Raw genomic sequence first — 19,672 nt, 5'->3', positions numbered from 1 at the left:
CCTTCTATGTCACCATGCTCATGATTACCATCCTCAGGCTTCGTTGCGATTAATGCTATGTCACCCGTGCCATGAGGTCCATCATAGGCTCTCCTCTAAAAAGACAGTCTCCCATAAAACTGTGCCTGAACATGAGCCTCAATGCTAAGCCAACACAGAAATTTGCTCCAGGCATATGCAATGATTCATAGGTCTAATCCTCTAGTCCTGCAAATCCCATTCGAGGCTGGTATATATGGTGAAGACTGATATGATATGCTTTCACTTGATGTTGTTGATGAAGTACTTCAACATGATATGACTAGTCTCACTGTTCTTAGCTTCTACATATGGTAATTTTTTTTCCATATATGAATAGTTAATATTTTAAATATAAACTAATCCATTTCTTATATTTATAATAGGTGTTTGTATGATAAATTTGCTATCCCTTTCGATCTACAAACGAAGTTCATCTTCATTAGTCCTCATGAAGTGGGTGCATATGCCTTAATTAAAAGCGACAAAAGTTTAGAGCAAGCAAAGGCATTAAGTAAAAATTTCAAAGCAAGGGCTCGAAAGGGAACATTATTCATAATACCATACTGTAAAGGGTAACAAAATTCTTACTTATCTTAATAATTTTTTTATTTTTCATTTAATGGATTAATTATAATTTTACAACACTTGTTAATACTATTAGGGACTAATGGATGTTGATCACCACCGAACCATTCGGCAACACTCCAAAGGTATATTATCTCGATTCTCTTGGAGGGGAACCTGGGAGAAGACAAATTTTATTAGAGTTAATTAATACGTAAGTGCATAAAGTATTTCACATATTTATTTAATTATTTAAATTCCATACTAACATATTTTTTACTATTTCATTAGGGCGATTGTGTTATACCGCACTAACACAAAACAATCAATTCCAAGGTTCTTTAGAAATATTGATGCGACCTACACTTGAAATATAATTAAGGTAATTGGAATCATTTATTAAATTGAAATTTAATGTATTAATACATATTCATCAATTTTTTAATTTTTAGTGTCCAAGACAAAAGAAAAATAGCTTCGATTGTGGTTGTTGCATCATGAGATTCATGAAAGACATCATTATCCATAACGAGAGCATAATTCTCGAGATGGTATGTCAACAATATTAACTTTTAAATTACAAAAATATTAAATGTATTAAAATTAATATATGGTGGATCATTTATATATTACAGTACTATGATGATTTTTTTGTTGAAGAATTCGGGGATGCAGAAATAAATGAGGTAATTGAAGAACAGTGTCAATACATTTTTCAAGTGTGGACCTCATACAAAGAAAATCAATAGAACTACCTTGAAGAAGTATCTAGGAAGTTTATATTTTTAATAGGTAGTTTATTTTTTGAAAATAGTTTACTTTATGTATACATTTGTTTATTGATTAATTTTGAAATTGAAGAAACTAAGTTTCATTAATATTCAAATTTAGAATGGCTGGCTGCTGCTATTTTAATTTCTTTTTGTAGGGAAGCTGGTATAAAAACAGCTCACATAATAAAAAAAACCGCATAATAAATGACGGTTATATAAATAACCATAATTTATATTAATATAAATGATGGGTAACTAAGATACCCGTCATTTATCTTGACTTTAAATGACAGGTATCTTATTTACCCATCATTTATATTTCTATTTCGCTTGTGTTTCTGTAAAAATTTTATTTTAAATGACAGTTTTATAACCATCATTTATTGGTGGACTTTAAATGTCAGCCAAATAAATGACGTGTATTAATCATCATTTATGGACTAAAATAATCATCATTTATTCCTTTTCTGTAGTAGTGTGTAATTAAATTTACACCTTTACTCAATAACAATAACAATAACAATAATATACAGTCGTAAATATCTTTGTTTGGTCATTAAGTTGAATTCTTGCATTTAACTTTTTACCATAATTGAATAGAGTGGCCAAAAAACTCATAATCTCTTAAAGAAACTTGAGTCTAAGACCTAACATGGATAAATTAGCTTTCAACCAATTGGAATTTGACGCAATATAAGTCCAAATTAATCGATAGGAGGTAAGTCTCTAAGATAAAAAGGATTGAATCTCAACTAATAGGTCCCCTCCAAAAGAATAATTGCATTTATGGTTGAAATGAATATGAAGCTTTTCTACCTGCTTAAGACCCTTAGCTGAAATTAAATCTCCTAACTTAATTACTAAATTTCTTTTGAATCATAAAAAAAAAATCACCATCATTTGTGGAATTAGAACTATGACACTAGCAAGGTAGCCAATGGTGGTCAACTATGCAAAAGGACCAGGAGATTTGAGTCCATGATCCTCTGGTTCTCCAAAACATGAGACCATATTGAACTAACAAATTATTTAAAAAATATAATTCAAACATACATGCACGCATGCATGTTAAGTTTCATTTGGAAGCATTTTTGTGAAAATTGATATTCTTGAAGAGTTGTTAATTCTTTACAATGAAGTTGTTAAAATTTGAAAGATCACTTGTTAATATTTATATTGTCTATTTAATAAGATGTCAAACAAGTTGTCAAAATCCAAACTACAACTGTAACTTGTAAATTTAATAATTCTCCATAGTATTTTATTTATCATAATATTGATATATAACTTGTTAATATTCAAAGAATAAGTTAGTCTTTGAGTATTGACAACTCATTTTGTAAATATTGAAAAATTCATAATTTGAATATTTATAAGTTACAGTTTCAATTTTGACATGTTACTTGACAAGTCATTGAATCGATAGTATAATCTCATATGTTTTGGAGATTGAATTAAGGGATCATGGATTCAAATCCTCTTGAATCTCTTGCAATTTGCCTAGTTGACCATCCTTGCTAGCATTGGGGTTTTGACAATAGATGGTGGCAATCCAACCCCTTGCATAACAATGGTTTGTTCGCCCCACTAATATAGACAAACAAATTTACATTGAATAAAATAACTCATCTACACTAGCTCAACAACCAATATAGATAAGACCAATATAGATATGTTGACATAATCTACATCGATTATTCAATCAATGTAGTTATTGGACATTTTACACTAGTTCTCTACCTTGGTGTAAATAACTAGTAATAAAATTTATGTTTATCTTTTATAATAAATATTGATATCTACGCTAGTTATAGTCATAATTGGTGTAGATAATTCATTTTGAAAAAAAATTATTCTCATTTTTTTCATTTACCCCAGCCATAATAAGCTACAATTTAAAAATTGCATTAACCAAACATCTAGCAGCCAAACAACCAAGGAAAATCCAAGACAATCAAATATTATTCAAATCAAATGAATTTGAAATTAGGTACAATTTCTAACACACAAAACATAAATTGTCAACTAATAAGTAATCCTACACATAACTATATATACTAATATTTTTTACAACTACAAAACTACACAATCACTCTTCTAAAGGATGATTATTATGAAGGTCTAACATGAAGAGTCCCCACTATTGTCTAATTTGATAAATCTTTGAATCTGGAAATGGAGATGGATTATTGAAAATTTAAAAAAAAATTAAGAAACAAGGAAATTGAATTAGCAATTCCAAGAAAACAAAAAAGGTAACAATTAAAATTAGATTTACCTCCTTAATGAACTTGGTCAAGACTGCCGTGATGATATTGTATGCATATCTCAACACATAAAAGCCACACAAGTTAGTAATGGGTTGTCGATAGCTCTATGGAATAACACAACATTGTCATAATTATACTGAAAGAAAGCTCTATCATTAAAATTACATAAAATAAAAAATAAAGTACTTATTACCTTTGGTGTTATCCATGTAGAATCCTTGGCATTACGTGGGGCCTTGCTTAATTGGACTTACTGGCCAATTCTTATAGCACTATCATCAACATCACATAATTATTAACTTAATCATAAACAAAAATGTATTATATGACTCCTTAAGCACACTTACTGCTTGTAAGACTTCTTCATTGCCATATTGAGATTACAATAAAGAAAACATGAAAAGATGATAGAGTTGCTCTTCATCGAAAACACTATCAATTGCCAGTGTGTATTGCAAAAAAATAAAGTGACTTAAGCAAATATTTGATACCTTTATACTAATAAATTCAAACATATTTACTTACAGATTGAAAAATATAGAAGAGTAACACTCCTTTCTACCTTCGCTAAGCCTCTAGTTTATGTATACCTCCTTTGCCTCTTTGGTGGTCTCCTTATTATTAGTGTAATACAGGAAAAGTTATTCGTATTGTTTTTCTTTGCCTTGAGAAAACCAACAATTGATGCAAAAATCTATGAAAATGAAAATAAGTTAGTTTTAAAAGCTGATTTGTTTAATTTCATTTAAATTTACAAGAAGACACTTATATAATCCCAATTTAAATGTTCTCCATGGTTAGGTCAGTATTGATGAAAATCCGATGGAGATTCTTATTCTCAATAAAGATTTCATAGTTTTTTTCACCAACGAGATTAGGAGTTTCTTTAAAACACCTAGGTGAAAATGATCCACCATATGCTATTAGTACAAATCGGTCCTACGGACTTAGCTCAAACAATTGTGGCGTTCGACCCACTTTATAGGATGATGAAGTTTCCTATTAAATAAAAAAGTTATTAAAACATTCTTAAATGTAAAGAATTAATTACAATTAATAAAATTTGTTACCATATCTTGAGGCTTCCTAACAAGTCTCTTTAGCCATAAGCAAAAAGTGCCCTTAGCATCTTTCACTATCTTGATCTCATCAGTAGGGAATAGGACAGGAGCATCATCAATTTTTGCCTCTTTAATATAACCTCGATGATATCTTCTTGAACTTCCTGAAAGTGGCATTTTGACCCTTGATGGATGCAATCGCGTGCTACTAAGCATTTATCTGAATCCTTCACAAATAAGCAGTATAGTTCACACTTTGGAGCAGGGTCATCCTCTGAAGGAAGTGGAACGATGTTGCTCCCTTTAATGCTTAGATGACAAGCAAGGGAGTGGGTCTATAGGCCAATTGGCTCCTTGATTTAGCTCATCATTATCATCATCATTTCTTCCTTCATATTTTGTAGCCTGGCTTCAAGAGTAGCTTCAACCTTAGCCCTTGATTAAGCTAACATGTCATTAAACTCCTCCTTAGTCATGAGTCCTAAAGAATAGCAGTGATGAGGTGGCCTAAATATATCTCTTATGCTTACCCCTAATCTAAACCCTCTAACTCATTCAGGATGCTTTCCTTTCCCCATAACAATGGTCAAGATGTCATTCGTTCTCTTTAGGACAAATGATCCATCGAATTGCTTCTGTTTAAGCTCATCCTGTAATAAATAAATAACAAAACAATTAGTAATATTTCATATTTAAAATTAATATACAAATGACAATTATACTTATAATTTTCTGAGCAACCTCACGAGCATGCTTGATCCATCTCTTATCATGATATACTAGAGATGGTGGAGATAGTAGAATAGAATGATCAAATTGAGCTTGTTCTTCTCTCTTTCTCCTCTTGACATCTACCAATTCTTTATCAGCCAACATATAACCCCCACGAGACATTGTTGGGGGCAATTATTCTTCCTTACAACTTGTGTTTTTCTCCTCCTTTCCTATGAATTAAAATTACTAAAATATTCATAATCTAATAAAGATAATGATATATAACTAAAAATGAACTAAAAAAATAATAAATTAAAACAAAGTGACTCACCATAGCATTTGGCATGGTTCGAAGCCTAATAAACTCTTTAAAAGTAGTCACATAGAGAAACATATATTGGGTGCAAGGATTAGGCTAGGGCTATCCTTTTGGCACCTTGATAGGCACAAATCTCTTGCTAGTGATGTCTTAAAATTCCTCCAACGATCACAGGCCCAGGTTATCAACCTATGCTTAAATTCTATACTGGTGAGGACATTGTAGGTGACTTACAATACATGCCATTGAAATAATTAGTGATATAGTGATAATAATTAGTGATAAATAGTGATAAAAAGTGATAAAAATATGTTTTCATACATTAATAGCTTCCTAGATTTGTTCGTTCACTCATTCTAGGACATCATCCTATGTGGGTGCCAATATACTTGGCTTGTGGCGAGCTTGGAGACCTGTAAAACTAATAAACTTGGCCGTGTTAGGCTAGATTGGCTTCCAATTGTCATCAAACTAGATTGAAATCTTCTCACCTCTACTCTAACTCTGACTCAAAGCCAACCCTCTTAATTGCATGCTACTTTTAGGTCTCCTTGATCGTGTAGATTGTTTGCTACCTATAATTTGGGTACTACTAAGGACGCTCTAGTCACCACTTGTAGGGTGCTTTATGGCACACCCTCATCACCAGTAATAGACACAATTGAAGTAAAAGGGTCAAGCTGGTCCTGATTAATGCTCTGATCCTCCATGTTTCTATTTAGACAACAAATAAAAACTATGAATGATATAACTAATAAATAAAACATGTGCTAATATGAATAAAACACAAGAAATAACCAATTTAAAAAATCATACATGTTCTAAAATGAATGATACAGGAAATAACTAATTAAATAAGTCAAACATAACGATAAATAAATAACAAACTTTTAACATATTTTTAAATAGTGATATTTTCCCATATCCCTTCATGATGATCATCTCTTATGCCATGTTCATCATCCATTTCACCTTCTACATTCAGTATAGGTAGGCCTATTAAGAAAGGAGTCTCAAAAATATTAATATTTGAACAATCCTACTCATTAATATTAACCTCCCTTTTTCCTTCAAGAACTACTGACCATGTTTCATTTTTCAGACATGTGACATCAAACACCTATTTTGCTTGGTCTGTCATAATAAAAAGTTCATTACCAAAACTTAGAGTATTCATATTGACTAATGTAAATCCTAACCTATTTTGATGAAAACCATTTTTAATATCAACCCACTTGCATTTAAAAATAGATATTTTAAATTTAATATAGTGAACCTCCCAAATCTCTTCAATAACCCTGTAATAAAGCATGGATGCGAACAAAGGATTTAGGTCTTTTGAGCTGAAGAATTATATGCCCGAGGCTACTAGCGTAATACCACTATTCTATACATTACTCCTGTTATCTAGAGACTTTATGTAGAATAAATACCCATTAATATCAAATGTAGTCCAGCATATAACATCACACTTAGGACCTTATGCCAACCCTTTAACAATATCAAAAATACAATCTTCCTTCTCAACCTTCTACTACTTTGCAAAAGTATTGTTATGCTCTCTAATTAATCTTTGCTTAGTCATCCTAATTTGACTGTTTTGCTTCCTCACAAGTTCTTCACGTGAATATATATACTCATGAACTTGATCAATGTTTTTCAAGATGTGTAAGTGTGCTTGTTGAAATTCATGAGGATATACGATCTTCATAGAAATGCCACATTTATAATCTTTGATATCATGTTGTCTCAACCTTGTGGGTTACACATTATTCAAGTAATCTCGGTAAAATTCTGCCGCTTCTTCATGGACATATTTTTAAATAATGGATGCTTCAGGATAATATGGGCTCTTCACGCATCCTTGTAGAACTTCCATGTTCTTTCAATTGGGTACATCCATCATAAATGAATAGGGCCATATAACTTTATATCCCTTACTAGATGAACAATTAAATGTATCATAATATTAAAAAAGGATAGAAAAAAGAGCTTTTCAAGTTGGCACATGATAAGATATGTTTCATTTTCTACTTCATCTAAATCTTCAGGCTTATAGACTTTATGGCATATAGTATTGAAGAAAAAGAAAGTCCTAGTTATGACATCTCTCAATTCATCTTTCTAGAAGCCTTAAATAGCCACTGATAGTAGTTGTTGCATTAAAATATGACAATCATGAGACTTAAGGCTTATTAATTACAAATCCTTCATTGACACAAGCTTCTTAAAATTTGAAGAATACCTTGAGGGACTTTCATGCCGTGTAAACACTCACAGAAGCTTCTTTTCTCATATTTGCACAATGTATGTTCAGCTGAAAGATAATAAGTCCTCTTACCATCTGACCTTAGATGTAAGTCTTCTTTAATTTTTTTATCCTCCAAATCCAATCTTGCCTTTACACCATCCTTAGACTTTCCCGGTATATCAAGAAGTGTTCTAACAATAGTATCACACATGTTCTTCTGCACATGCATGACATCAATATAATGTCTCACATTAAGATGAAGTCAATATGAAATGTCAAAGAAGATAGGCCTTTTTTTCATATATTTTTTCACTATTATTTATAGTTTTACTAAAGATAACATTGATGTCTTTCACCAATTTATAGATGTTCCTTCTTGTTAATGGCTTTGGGAAAATTCCATGCTCTTGGCCATCATAAAAAGCTTTCCTCATTCTATAATAATGATGACCCTTTTCAAGAAATCTCCTATGGCGAAGATAAACTATCTTCTTTCTATAATGAAGTTGATGATAGCATATACTTGCTTAAAAAATTAGACATGCTTTATGCCCCTTAACATTGTAGCTTGACAAGTTTTCATATGTAGGGAAGTCATTTATGGTGTAAAAAATCATTGCATATAACTTGAATAACTCCTTTCGATTTGCATTAAACACATCCACATCTACCTCCCACAGCTTTTTCAAATCTTTAATCAAGGGTTTTAGGTAAATATTAATGTCATTTCTCAGTTGTTTCAGTACCAAAATGAATATAGGAAATATGATCTACTTTTGTTGCATGCACAACATGGGAGATAAGTTGTAAATCACCAACAGACCAGGCCATGAATTGTTTATACTACTAAGGCTACTGTAAGGATTCATGCCATCCATACTAAGTCCAAGCTTAAGGTTCCTTAGATCATTGTTGAACTCGTTAAATAAGGTATCAATTTTCTTCCATTGCTCTGAATCGGCTAGATGTTAGAGTTTTCCATCTAAAATCCTCTCATCTGCATGCCATCTTAGATTCTTCACATCCTTTTCATTAACAAATTATTGGATTAGGGGCATGGTAGAAAAAATAAAAATAAAATCTAGAAACCCTAATTGTGATCGCCAATCGATCAAATTTGTTTAAGTCAAGGTAGACAGAAGAAGTACCTTTTATACGTCAAACTTCTCAAGCTTCCCTCAAGTATTTGGACCTTAGGAGATGACAATGCAGATTGGCTCCTTCTATTGATATCTACACGAATAGCTTTCTAACACAAATAATGTGCCAGTGCTCCCAATAACTAACATCTATTTATTTGTGCAGAAGCCTTCGAAGATATGATCTTGTGACATCAGTCAGATGTTTCTTTTCTTTTCTCTAGGGTATGTACATGGCTCTCAAAAATATTTTTCTATCAAGAGTCAATTTCTCTTAAAAAGCTCGTCCCTCTCTATACTATATATATAAGGGTTTTTGTCTTCCCTTATGAATTTTTGAAAATAATCACAATTATTTTGAAATTTAGTTCATATTAAAAAAATGTAGTTTAATATTGAATATGTCCAACAGTTCAATTCAAACTATTTATTTCAATATAAAAGAAGAGCTAACAAAATAAAATTTAATTTATCTCATAAATTAAATATATGATATCATATCATATTTAAATTTATCTCATAAATTTAAATTATAAAACTGAAATAACATCCTCTCATATCATGTTAGTTATTAAATTTAATTTATCATATAAAACTAAATTTAAAAGTAACACGATAATATAATATAATATATTATATTAGATATTTATACACACAAATATATACATATATATATTTTGAATATATATATAATATAATATTTTTGAATTTTACATTTTATATACATATATATAAATATTTATTAAATAAATATTCAAATACATACATACATACATAAATACATACATACATACATATATATATATATAATTCATTCACCCTAAATAAAGCATTATATTCATTGAATCTAGACACATTTTAAATTCAATGAACTTGAATATTATAACTCAACGGGCTACTCTTGTGTGTGACCCTACAGGCCTGTATGAAGTTAGCTGTAGGCCAATAATACTACTAGCCCATAAGTCACAAGTAGCCTTTGTAACATCTTAGATTTTAATTCTGGGAATTTTCAGTGTTGAGAAGGGTAGTTTGGTAAATTTAAGTGATTTTTTGATTAATGATGTTCTTGGGAGACTAATGTAGTTATTAGATCATGGGGCAACCTTAGAAGAAGACTAAATTGGAGTTTGAGCGAGCTGTGGCATGAAAAGAGGCTTAAAACGTGTTTGAGCATCTTTGTGCCATGTACCGTGGTGGTTTGCGTTATAAATTGTGGCACATGTATAAAATCTGTACTTATCAAACTCACAAAATTTGAGTGAACATCAGAAGTGGGATAGAGTATTAAGCAAGAGGCAAGGAGGACTAGCTCATGGCTGTTAGGGCACGACTTTGGAACCAAGTTAGAAGTATTTGGAGCAAGAATTATCCTTGGGTAACCTCCCTACATCTCTTCCTTTATGCAATTTTTTGAGGTTTTAAGGTAAAGTAAGACTTGATTTTGATTCTTCTTGGGATATAACTGAATCCATTGACTTAGTTAAGGTCTTAGAAAGTAATCAAGCCTCTAAACCTAGGATTAATGATTATATAGTGATTTGAAGTTTTTGGATAGGGTTTGGGTGAACCCTAAGTAAAAATTGGAAGATTAAGAGCAATGTGGGCAATGAAGTAGTGTTATTTAAGTGTTTGGGTGTTAAATAGAGTTAATAGAGTGTGTTGGGAGAATTGATAGGGTTAAATTTAGGTTTTAGGCATAATAGGTACTCAAAATTATGTTAAAAATAGGGTAATTAATGTATGGATTGATGACTAAAAGTTTAATCTTATAGATTAACTATTGATCAAGCATTGTGGTGTTAGTGGACACACGTGGAACTATTGTTTGATCATGGTAACCCTTTTAGTGATAAGAGGGTTGAGGTAATCGGATTGTCAAAACTCTCCATTACATGTTTGGATAGTTATGTGATAATTGTTAAAGTTTATACTCTTGTTTTGTATTAGTAAAGTATTTTATGAATGATTATGATTTAAAAACTTTATGTAAAGTGAAATGGAAATTATGTTTGGAATGTTGTGGATTTGAAAAGCTAAACCTTATACTCAAGTATAATTATTTGTGAAATTCTATGGTTTAAGTGGAAACTCACTTGTTATGGATATGTGTGGAAATTATTGAGCATATATTTGGCATGATCATGATGAGAGGGTGAGAGTTCACCTTAGTATGGTTCTAGAAAAATTGTTTGAAAATCTATATGATATACTGGCATCAATGAGGCCCCGATGTATAGTTTTATATTGTTTGAAAGTCCTAGTACTATATGAGATAGATTGGGCATCGACACCCCTAATATTCTGGACAGGAAAAATTTGTGGTCCATAATGGATGAAGGTGCTCTTGGCTAAGGCTATCTCCTATTAATGGTGATCTTGGGCCAGTTCAGTTACATGAATTTGGTCCTATTGAGTTGCCAGCCCACATATTTAGTTGGAAGATATAAGGAAGATATAAGGTAATGTATTGATCATGCATATCATTCTATAAACATACGTTTGTATCTATAACTTGTTATGTGTTTTAAATGCCATTTCACATATGCACTATCTGTTCTCACACAAGAGTAGTTTGATTAGACTATGTGGTTACTAGTCATCGACTCACCTCGTGGTTACATATTTTAGGTGAAGGCTCCGATAGCGATACAGGGAAGGAAGGTGCGACTGAGCATTGAGAAGATTAGCTATCATTTTTATAGTCCTTTTTATTACCTTAATTTTCTAACAAATTGTGTATGAATATGCCAATTTAGGATCATTAAGCCTTTTTATTGTCATTTGCATGAATTTTGGTGTAAATTATAGGTATCTCGACCTTAAATATTATAATTTATGATGAAAATGCTATAAGAGATCGAGATACTAGTGCAAGTGTTATTTTATATTGATTCATGTGTTTATTTGGCCATTTAAATGAATATTGAATTATTGTTGCCCCTTGTGGGATTTATGCTAAATTAGGGGTTTTGGGTGGCCAAATCTTGTTTGAAATGTTGTTGTTGTGGTTTGAATGTATGAATAGGTTATTTATAACTCATTTATGTTGATTCAAGTAGTTTTATAATTATTGGCATTTAGTATATGAGTTTGGACACCTTGGTTATTGTTTTGGAAACATAAGGGTACCATTTTCTGTTTGAGTGTCCAACTTTTAATTGGTTTAGTATTTAGGTGTGATATCAATGTCATTAGCTAGGTGGCTCTAAGAGCTTCATGTGGATACTTGAATCGAGCATTAGAATGCTATTTGACACGCTTTGGAAGTTGGTTAGGAGTGCTATCATAACAGCAAATGCTTGTCACAGTGCATTGATAGATGCACTACAGTGCAAGACACAGAAAGGGAAGCAGCTCCTCTGTGTTATCTGCCGTGGTGCATTATGCCTTTTTTTGAAAATTTTTCTAGATTGTTTTAATTGTTTTTAAATGTTGTTTTTTATTCCCATGCTTTCATTAGCTTGTATATTTCATTTCTAACTATAGTTTGAGTTCAAATGTTTTGCAAAAGGGTTTTTCTTAAGATCCTGACTTTTTAAACTTCATTCTAACCCTTGTGTTATGATAACTAGTTTTAAGGAATTTAATTATTCCTATTTATTATAGCATTGTTCTGTGTGCTTGGTAATATTGAGAATGACGTTACAACCTTTAGTAAGACAATGCAACTACTCACTTGATATAGGGATTGATGATCCGATATAACATATCATATAACTATATCACATCCCTTTTATCACGTAATATTTTAATCAAATGTGAGACATGGAATTGTCATTTCCATTTACCTGACCATCACTTTCTCGATCTCTGAGTAGATTGATCATAGTAATGGAAAAACTCTTTCCATTATAGTATGGCCATACATTTTCTCAGTCTTACTTATCGAGGGGCTCAGTAATATTTCTTAATTAATATGAGGGACAAATTCCATCTTGAATACTCATGTTCTTCTACAAGAATATCACTAAACTTAATCATATCCTTTATGATCACCCGATTAAAGGTGACTTTTGACTAGGTCAAACTTTAGTGGTCATCATGTAAGAATCCATGATGATCTCAGATAAAGGGCTTAATGACATGGTTACATATGAGATAAGTTTATGACTTGTACTATGAAACTTTCTTAAAGCGGGTTGGTCTAACATCTTGTACCCTTTCAAGTCAAGTACCTATGAATTTGATTTATATCTTTATAATTAATCAAAGTCATACTAGTCTTGTTTCATCTATGATCCCTCGTAGATGACCGACTAGGGGCATTTAAAATAATTATTTTATTTAAGGATACAATTATCATAGTGAAAATGCAATTAATATGATAACAAAATAGAAATTCATTAAATAACAATGTACATAGTACAATGATTGGCCTTAAACACAATTTCCAACATCAACAATTATTTAAATCTTGATATAATTGAAAGATATCATAGCACCTTCACAAAAGCTTGGTTCTCTTTATACCTTATCGTCTCACATACTGGACACTTCTACTCTTCTTTATGCTCTTTCTTGTACAATATGCAATCATTTGAACATGGGTGTATTTTTAAAATTTCATGCCCAATGGGCATAGAATTTTCTTCTCCTCGTAGTAATGAACCTGCAACACATTTTTTAAAGCATAATTTGAACAATTCAAGCATTTTTGTGAAACTCTTATCGCTCTACCCAAATCTAGCTTTTTTTAATTTATGATTTCAACAAACTAAATTCCTCACACCTTGAGTACCAAGGTGTCTCTGCATCACTACATATTATTATATGATTGGGATTGCTCAAAAGCCTCTTTACCCACATCATGGATTATGTCCTCAAACCGATCACATATATCATCATCATCAACAACAACAACAACATTCCATGATTGAAATGTACTTGGCATCGGCATGCTTAGTCTTTTATCATGCCATATTCATACTTTATAACTTTTAAGAAACCCCTCACAAATTAAGTGTTCATATATCTTATCTACACTTAGCCACCTCTCATTCAAATAAAAACTCCCACTATCATCTTCAGCATTGCCTTAAGAAAATTTCAAAAACCCCTTAACCCTATTAGCATACTCTAGGCTCATTTGTTTAGCATCTATGCAACTATAATTCATATTTAATTTGTTTTCCTAAAACACATGGATTATTACTAAATCCGTTAGGATAGGACCAAACAAGATTTATATTAAAAAAAAGGAAACAAGCATGCTAAGACTTTAATTTTCAATTTAAGTTGGAGGGAAAAAGGGAAACAAATTTACCCAACACTCATGATTTTAAAAAATTTTGGTAGAGTTTTTCCCTAAATATTGGATTTTCTAATAAATTTATAATTGACAAAAAAAACAATCATGCAATTCCTAAAGGCCTCTGGCCTTCTCTACCAGTACTTTAGTTAACAAAGACTAAGTTATACTAACGCAAAGACTACTATTGATTAAGCTAACAGTTCCAAACAAATTTAGCTAACACTCATGGTTTAAAAAAAATTGATAGAGTCTCCCCTAAATATTAGACTTTTCAAAAATTTGACAACACAAAATTTACTCATAATCAATAGCATCTTGCCCAACAAATTTCCAAACACCCATAATTTAAATTTATCATGCTTCTTTCATCTAATTTGTCAAATACCTTAAATACATTCTCAAAATCAAATGATAAAACAACACCATAATTATAAATTACCCAACATAAAACTTCCATATCTATTTCATCTCAATCTTACTCAATCTCTATAAGAGATTGTGCATCTTATACATTGTCCTTGTTAGGATTGAATTGAGATCAGTGGCTTCAAAATTAGCATGTTTGTGGGGGCATAACTGATAGCTTAACATTGTGTGCATGCAATTTTTTTTAAAACTTAGTGGGGGCATTTGGGCAGCCTGAAGCAGAGCTAGGTCTGTGGCCATGGGTATTGGTTCAATTAATTACACATAAACTAAGCAACAAGTTTTCATAATTGTTTAACACCTAAAATCGATTCAAACTCAATGAACAAATTCATGGGAAGCCACTCAGCCAAAATTAATCATACACAAAAATGAAAAATTAAATCTAGAATTAAAGGAAAGCCAGAATCAATCATACATGAAAATGAAAAATTAAAACCACATTCAAAGGGAAGCTAGAATCAATAAGATATCAACATATAGGAAACCAGAAGATTAAAACTCAAAAATAAAAAAAATACTTGGGATTTTGGGTTGCTCGAATACATGCGACAAAGTTAGAAAAGAATTAAAGGAGCAGGAGAAGCAGGCCACCAAGCTTAGTATCAGTGAATGAATTAGACAATATGGGTTTGAATCAATGAATGAAGCTCAGTGAAATGTAAATGATTTTGAGAAATGAAATGGGTTTGAATTAGAGAACCAAACCACGAACATGAGCATAAGGAGAGATTTTGGGTTAAATAGCCTATTGGGTTTTTGAGATTAGAATCAATGAACCATGAAATGAGATTGAATTAAAGAACCAAACCACAAGCACTAGCACGAGCATAAGCGTATATTTTGGGTTTTTAAGGTTAGAATTAGAGAACCAAACCATGAACAGAACCTAGATGAATTGATGATATGAGCATGAGCATGATACAAAGATGTTGGGTTTCTGAGTAGAGACGACGATAATGAAGAATAAACAAAGAAAGGCAAAAAAGAGTGATTTAAATTCACACCTACACTAGTTATACAGAATAGCTGGTGTTGATATAGAATTATCTACCTTGGTTACATGTACTAACCGGTGTAGTTATATTGGAAAATAATTTTGTATAAATTAAAAAATATATTAATACTAATTCCACAAATAGCTAGTGTAGATATTTCAAGTTTCTTTTTAAAAAATAAATATATAATATATCTACATCGGTGATATGAGTAATCAGTGTAATATCTCGTGAATTTTTTAAAAAATAAATATATAATATGTCTACATCAGTTCCACGTGTAGCAGACTTAGATATCTATATCTACACTGCTTATGCATAGAACCAGTATAGATATCATGTTAGATTGCTATTTATTTACAAAAATACTACCACCTCTTATTTCTGCATATTGTGTGCCTGAATCAGTGTAGACAGGTGAGTGTATATGGCCTATTTTCTACTAGTGCCGGCGTCCATGGTAATTTGTTTTTCCTTTTTTGACGAACCAAGGTCATTTCAGTAATTCAGCCATGAAGAGATTTGATTCCAGCTAGGAGCCTAAGTTCTGTAGATATAAATTTTAGATCTAGATGGGGCTTGCATGCAATTATTCTCCTTATGGGCCCCCGGTTAAGATTCTCTCCAAATAAAATCTCAAATTCGAACATTATAAATTAAAAAAAAGAAATTTATTTTTTAATAATAATAGAATGACGAGACCATTCCAATGCCAATTCTATAATTGAAAGTATCATATAGAAAATAATTTATAAAAAAATGACACATTTAAATATAATAAGAAGTGAGAGCTATTGTCCAAAACTTTTAAAGGAAAAAATATCGAGCAATTTTTTCTTTTGAAATGCTCAATATCCTTAAGTAAATAAATTAATATTTTTAATTTTCATTTAATTTTAATTTTATTTATTAATAACAAAAAACTTGGGTATTCATGCTAAGCTCATTTAGATTTGAGCTTAGCTTGAATTTTTTATATTTATTTGGGCAACCGAAATAAGGTTGAAGTAAGAAATTTTTTTTAATCTTTTAGACTATCCATACACCATTGGTGACTTAAGAAAATTAAAAACTCAGAGAGAAAAAGTTTCTGAGTACTTTTACACTTTATATTTACTTCCTTTTTTTTAACAGTTAATGTTAATGAATGTTTGTCAAATTTAATGGGACGGAAATTGTTGCACTAAGTAAAACAAATTCATGAAAATTGCTACACTTTTGTTTGATTACAAATACTGGGTATTCTTAAAAATAGAAAACTTACACCAAAGTCTTACAAAAGAGAATTTATTATTGAAAAATCTCATAAAATTGATAAAATATTTTCAAGTCCCAAATTTTGTACATTTATAACTTGACAAATGGTATTTATAATTGAGCAACGAGCATTTATAACTTATTATTATAAGTTGTTATTTTCCTCTGTAAGTTGTAAATGTTTATTAACTAGTTGTAAATATATTTTGTCAAGTTGTAAATACACAAGATTTGAAACTTAAAAGTATTTTATGAATAGGTAAATATTATATACTAAGCCTTATATTTATATCCAATTAAATTATGACAAGTGGTTAATAAAATTAATAACAATAATTTATGATAGAATAAATTATGACTTATATACCTAACCTTATATACTTATATCCAATTAAATTATGACAAATAGATCTTAACATATTTATAAAATTAATAACAATAATTTTATAAAATAAATAATCTATATATAAGATTCACATATTTTGATTTGATTAAAAATAAATACATTAAGTATATAAGGTTAAGTATATAAATTTTTTTCTCTATAAATTTTATAAGATATCTTGAAAATAAATTTTCTTATATAAAATCTAAATATAATTTTCCCAAAAATTCTCACATATTTTTGCCCTTAAACCCCAATAGTTACCATCCAGTGCATTGGAAAATTACAGCCACTGTTCAAAACTCCATTGATTGAGCAGGATAAATCCAAAAGAAGACAGCTGGCATAGATCGTACTGCTATGAGTTTTCTACTTTTCTTCACACAATTCAGTGACAGTATAGTGGAGACCACTCTCACTGTCTCTCACTCACTTCCTCATTACTCACCATCCCTTCTTCTTCTTCTTCTTCATCGTCATCAGTAAATCTGTGTGATAACCACCATGGCTTCTTCAAGGTTCAGTTTCACAGAGCACTGGCTTCTTGTGGCCGCCACGGCTCTTATATGTGGATCTGTCAGCTACATTATCTACGACGCCGTCATGGCCACCGCCTCCGAGCTGCTTCAGCGCCTTCTCATCATTTCGCCGTTGCTGTTGATCATCGTTGTCCACTGCCTCTCCTCAGGTACTCAGCTCAACTTCCCCATGCCGGGATCTGAACCCGCCGCCATCCACCGAGCCGGAGGCTCCCCTTGGGGCGTCGCCTTTGTCCTCCTCATTCTCTTTGTCCTTATCGCCTATCAACCTTCATTCCTCAATCTCGTTTCTTAGCTCTAATGCCATGCATGCTTTCATGTGATCATGAAATTGGGCCATGTACATTCAATATCTATGTCTCACTCTGAAATAATAATAATAATTAAGAACTTGATCTATGTATAAGTTGTTAGCAAGTCTAGAGGCGAAAATAACTAGTAATTACTACAGACAATTGAGACTATTGGGTGATTTTGGGAGTGTATTTCATACTTACCATATTCTCTCTCTTCAATTTTTTTTTTTTTTACCTTTTTGTCTAAGAGAAAATTTGCCCTCAAATTGTAGGTTTAAGAACATTAAGAATCCTAAATTCCTTTCTAGTATAATATTTTCCTTTAACATTTGAAAAATGTGCGATATTATTCCTACTACTAACAAAAGTTAGTTTTAATTATTAATTAATTAGAAAATGATCTCAAAAATTATAAAAAAAACCAAAACAATTATAGAAAGGGACACAAAAATTACCAGACATATATGAATTTTCTCATATAGTACTTATTTATAATTTATAATTATTTTTTGTAATTTTTTAGTTATGTTCTATAATTTAAGGTCATTCTTTTGTCAACTAACAATCAATATTAATTTTTATTAATATTACACTATTTTTAAATGTTAAAAGGAAAAACAATGCACAAAAAAGAGTTTAATTAAGGTCCTGCACACTCATAAACATATAGTTTAAAGGGTAAATTTGTCCTTTTAAATTTTTTTGTTTTATAATTATAGAAATGTTAGTTAGTTCTTTCATTCTCAAAGTACCAACAACTTATACAAACTACTATCTCTAATCTCATTTATAAGATACATTTTATAAAATTTATTTGATCTTATTTATAAGTCATATGTGATCTTATTTATAAGTTATGATAAAACTTGTTACGTAATATTTAAAATATATTTTTAAAATTATCTTTTATAAAAAAAGTAAAATAATATTATTTTTTTTAATTTTTTATATAGAGATATATATAAAATTTTATATATTTTTATTGCTTTTATCTTTTTATAGGGTATTGGTGAGGTACCAGTACATAATGCCTTTTTCTGTACAGCACGTTAGCAAGCGTTCTCGACATATTTGTCAACAAAGCACGTGTGGAAAAGGGGTCGGACTTTCAAAACAAACATAGCTGGCCTATATAGATTTGAAATATTATTGGTAAAAATGGACATCCATTTGATAATTTATATTGATGTGAGCGATAAGAACTTTTATTATTTAATAAAGTGATTTGGGATTCAAATCTTAAGCTTTGTATATGTGAATAGTTGAAAGATGTCTAAGATAATCTTTATTACCGACATGATTTATATTATTAAAAAAAAAAGTGGACATTGATTAGGGTAAAAAGGTGTTCCTCCATATTGTAATCATAGTAAGGAGAAGTCTTGGCTATAATTTACGTTGGGAT

General features: G+C 30.7%; 1 protein-coding gene across 1 annotated transcript; it reads left to right on the top strand.

Annotated features, from left to right (window-relative positions):
* The first annotated feature begins 17,850 nt into the window (after positions 1-17,850).
* LOC129285056 (uncharacterized) lies at positions 17,851-18,377 on the top strand. The gene has a single exon (XM_054920598.1). The coding sequence runs from the start codon at positions 17,937-17,939 to the stop codon at positions 18,264-18,266; it is 330 nt and encodes a 109-aa protein (XP_054776573.1). The 5' UTR covers positions 17,851-17,936; the 3' UTR covers positions 18,267-18,377.
* Positions 18,378-19,672: the final 1,295 nt, after the last annotated feature.

Source organism: Prosopis cineraria, unplaced genomic scaffold (assembly GCF_029017545.1).
Source record: "Prosopis cineraria cultivar Desert tree isolate PC_DT_omini unplaced genomic scaffold, ASM2901754v1 PC11, whole genome shotgun sequence".
In the NCBI taxonomy this organism is placed as follows: Eukaryota; Viridiplantae; Streptophyta; class Magnoliopsida; order Fabales; family Fabaceae; genus Prosopis; species Prosopis cineraria.
This window is presented reverse-complemented; position numbering and strand designations above follow the sequence as displayed.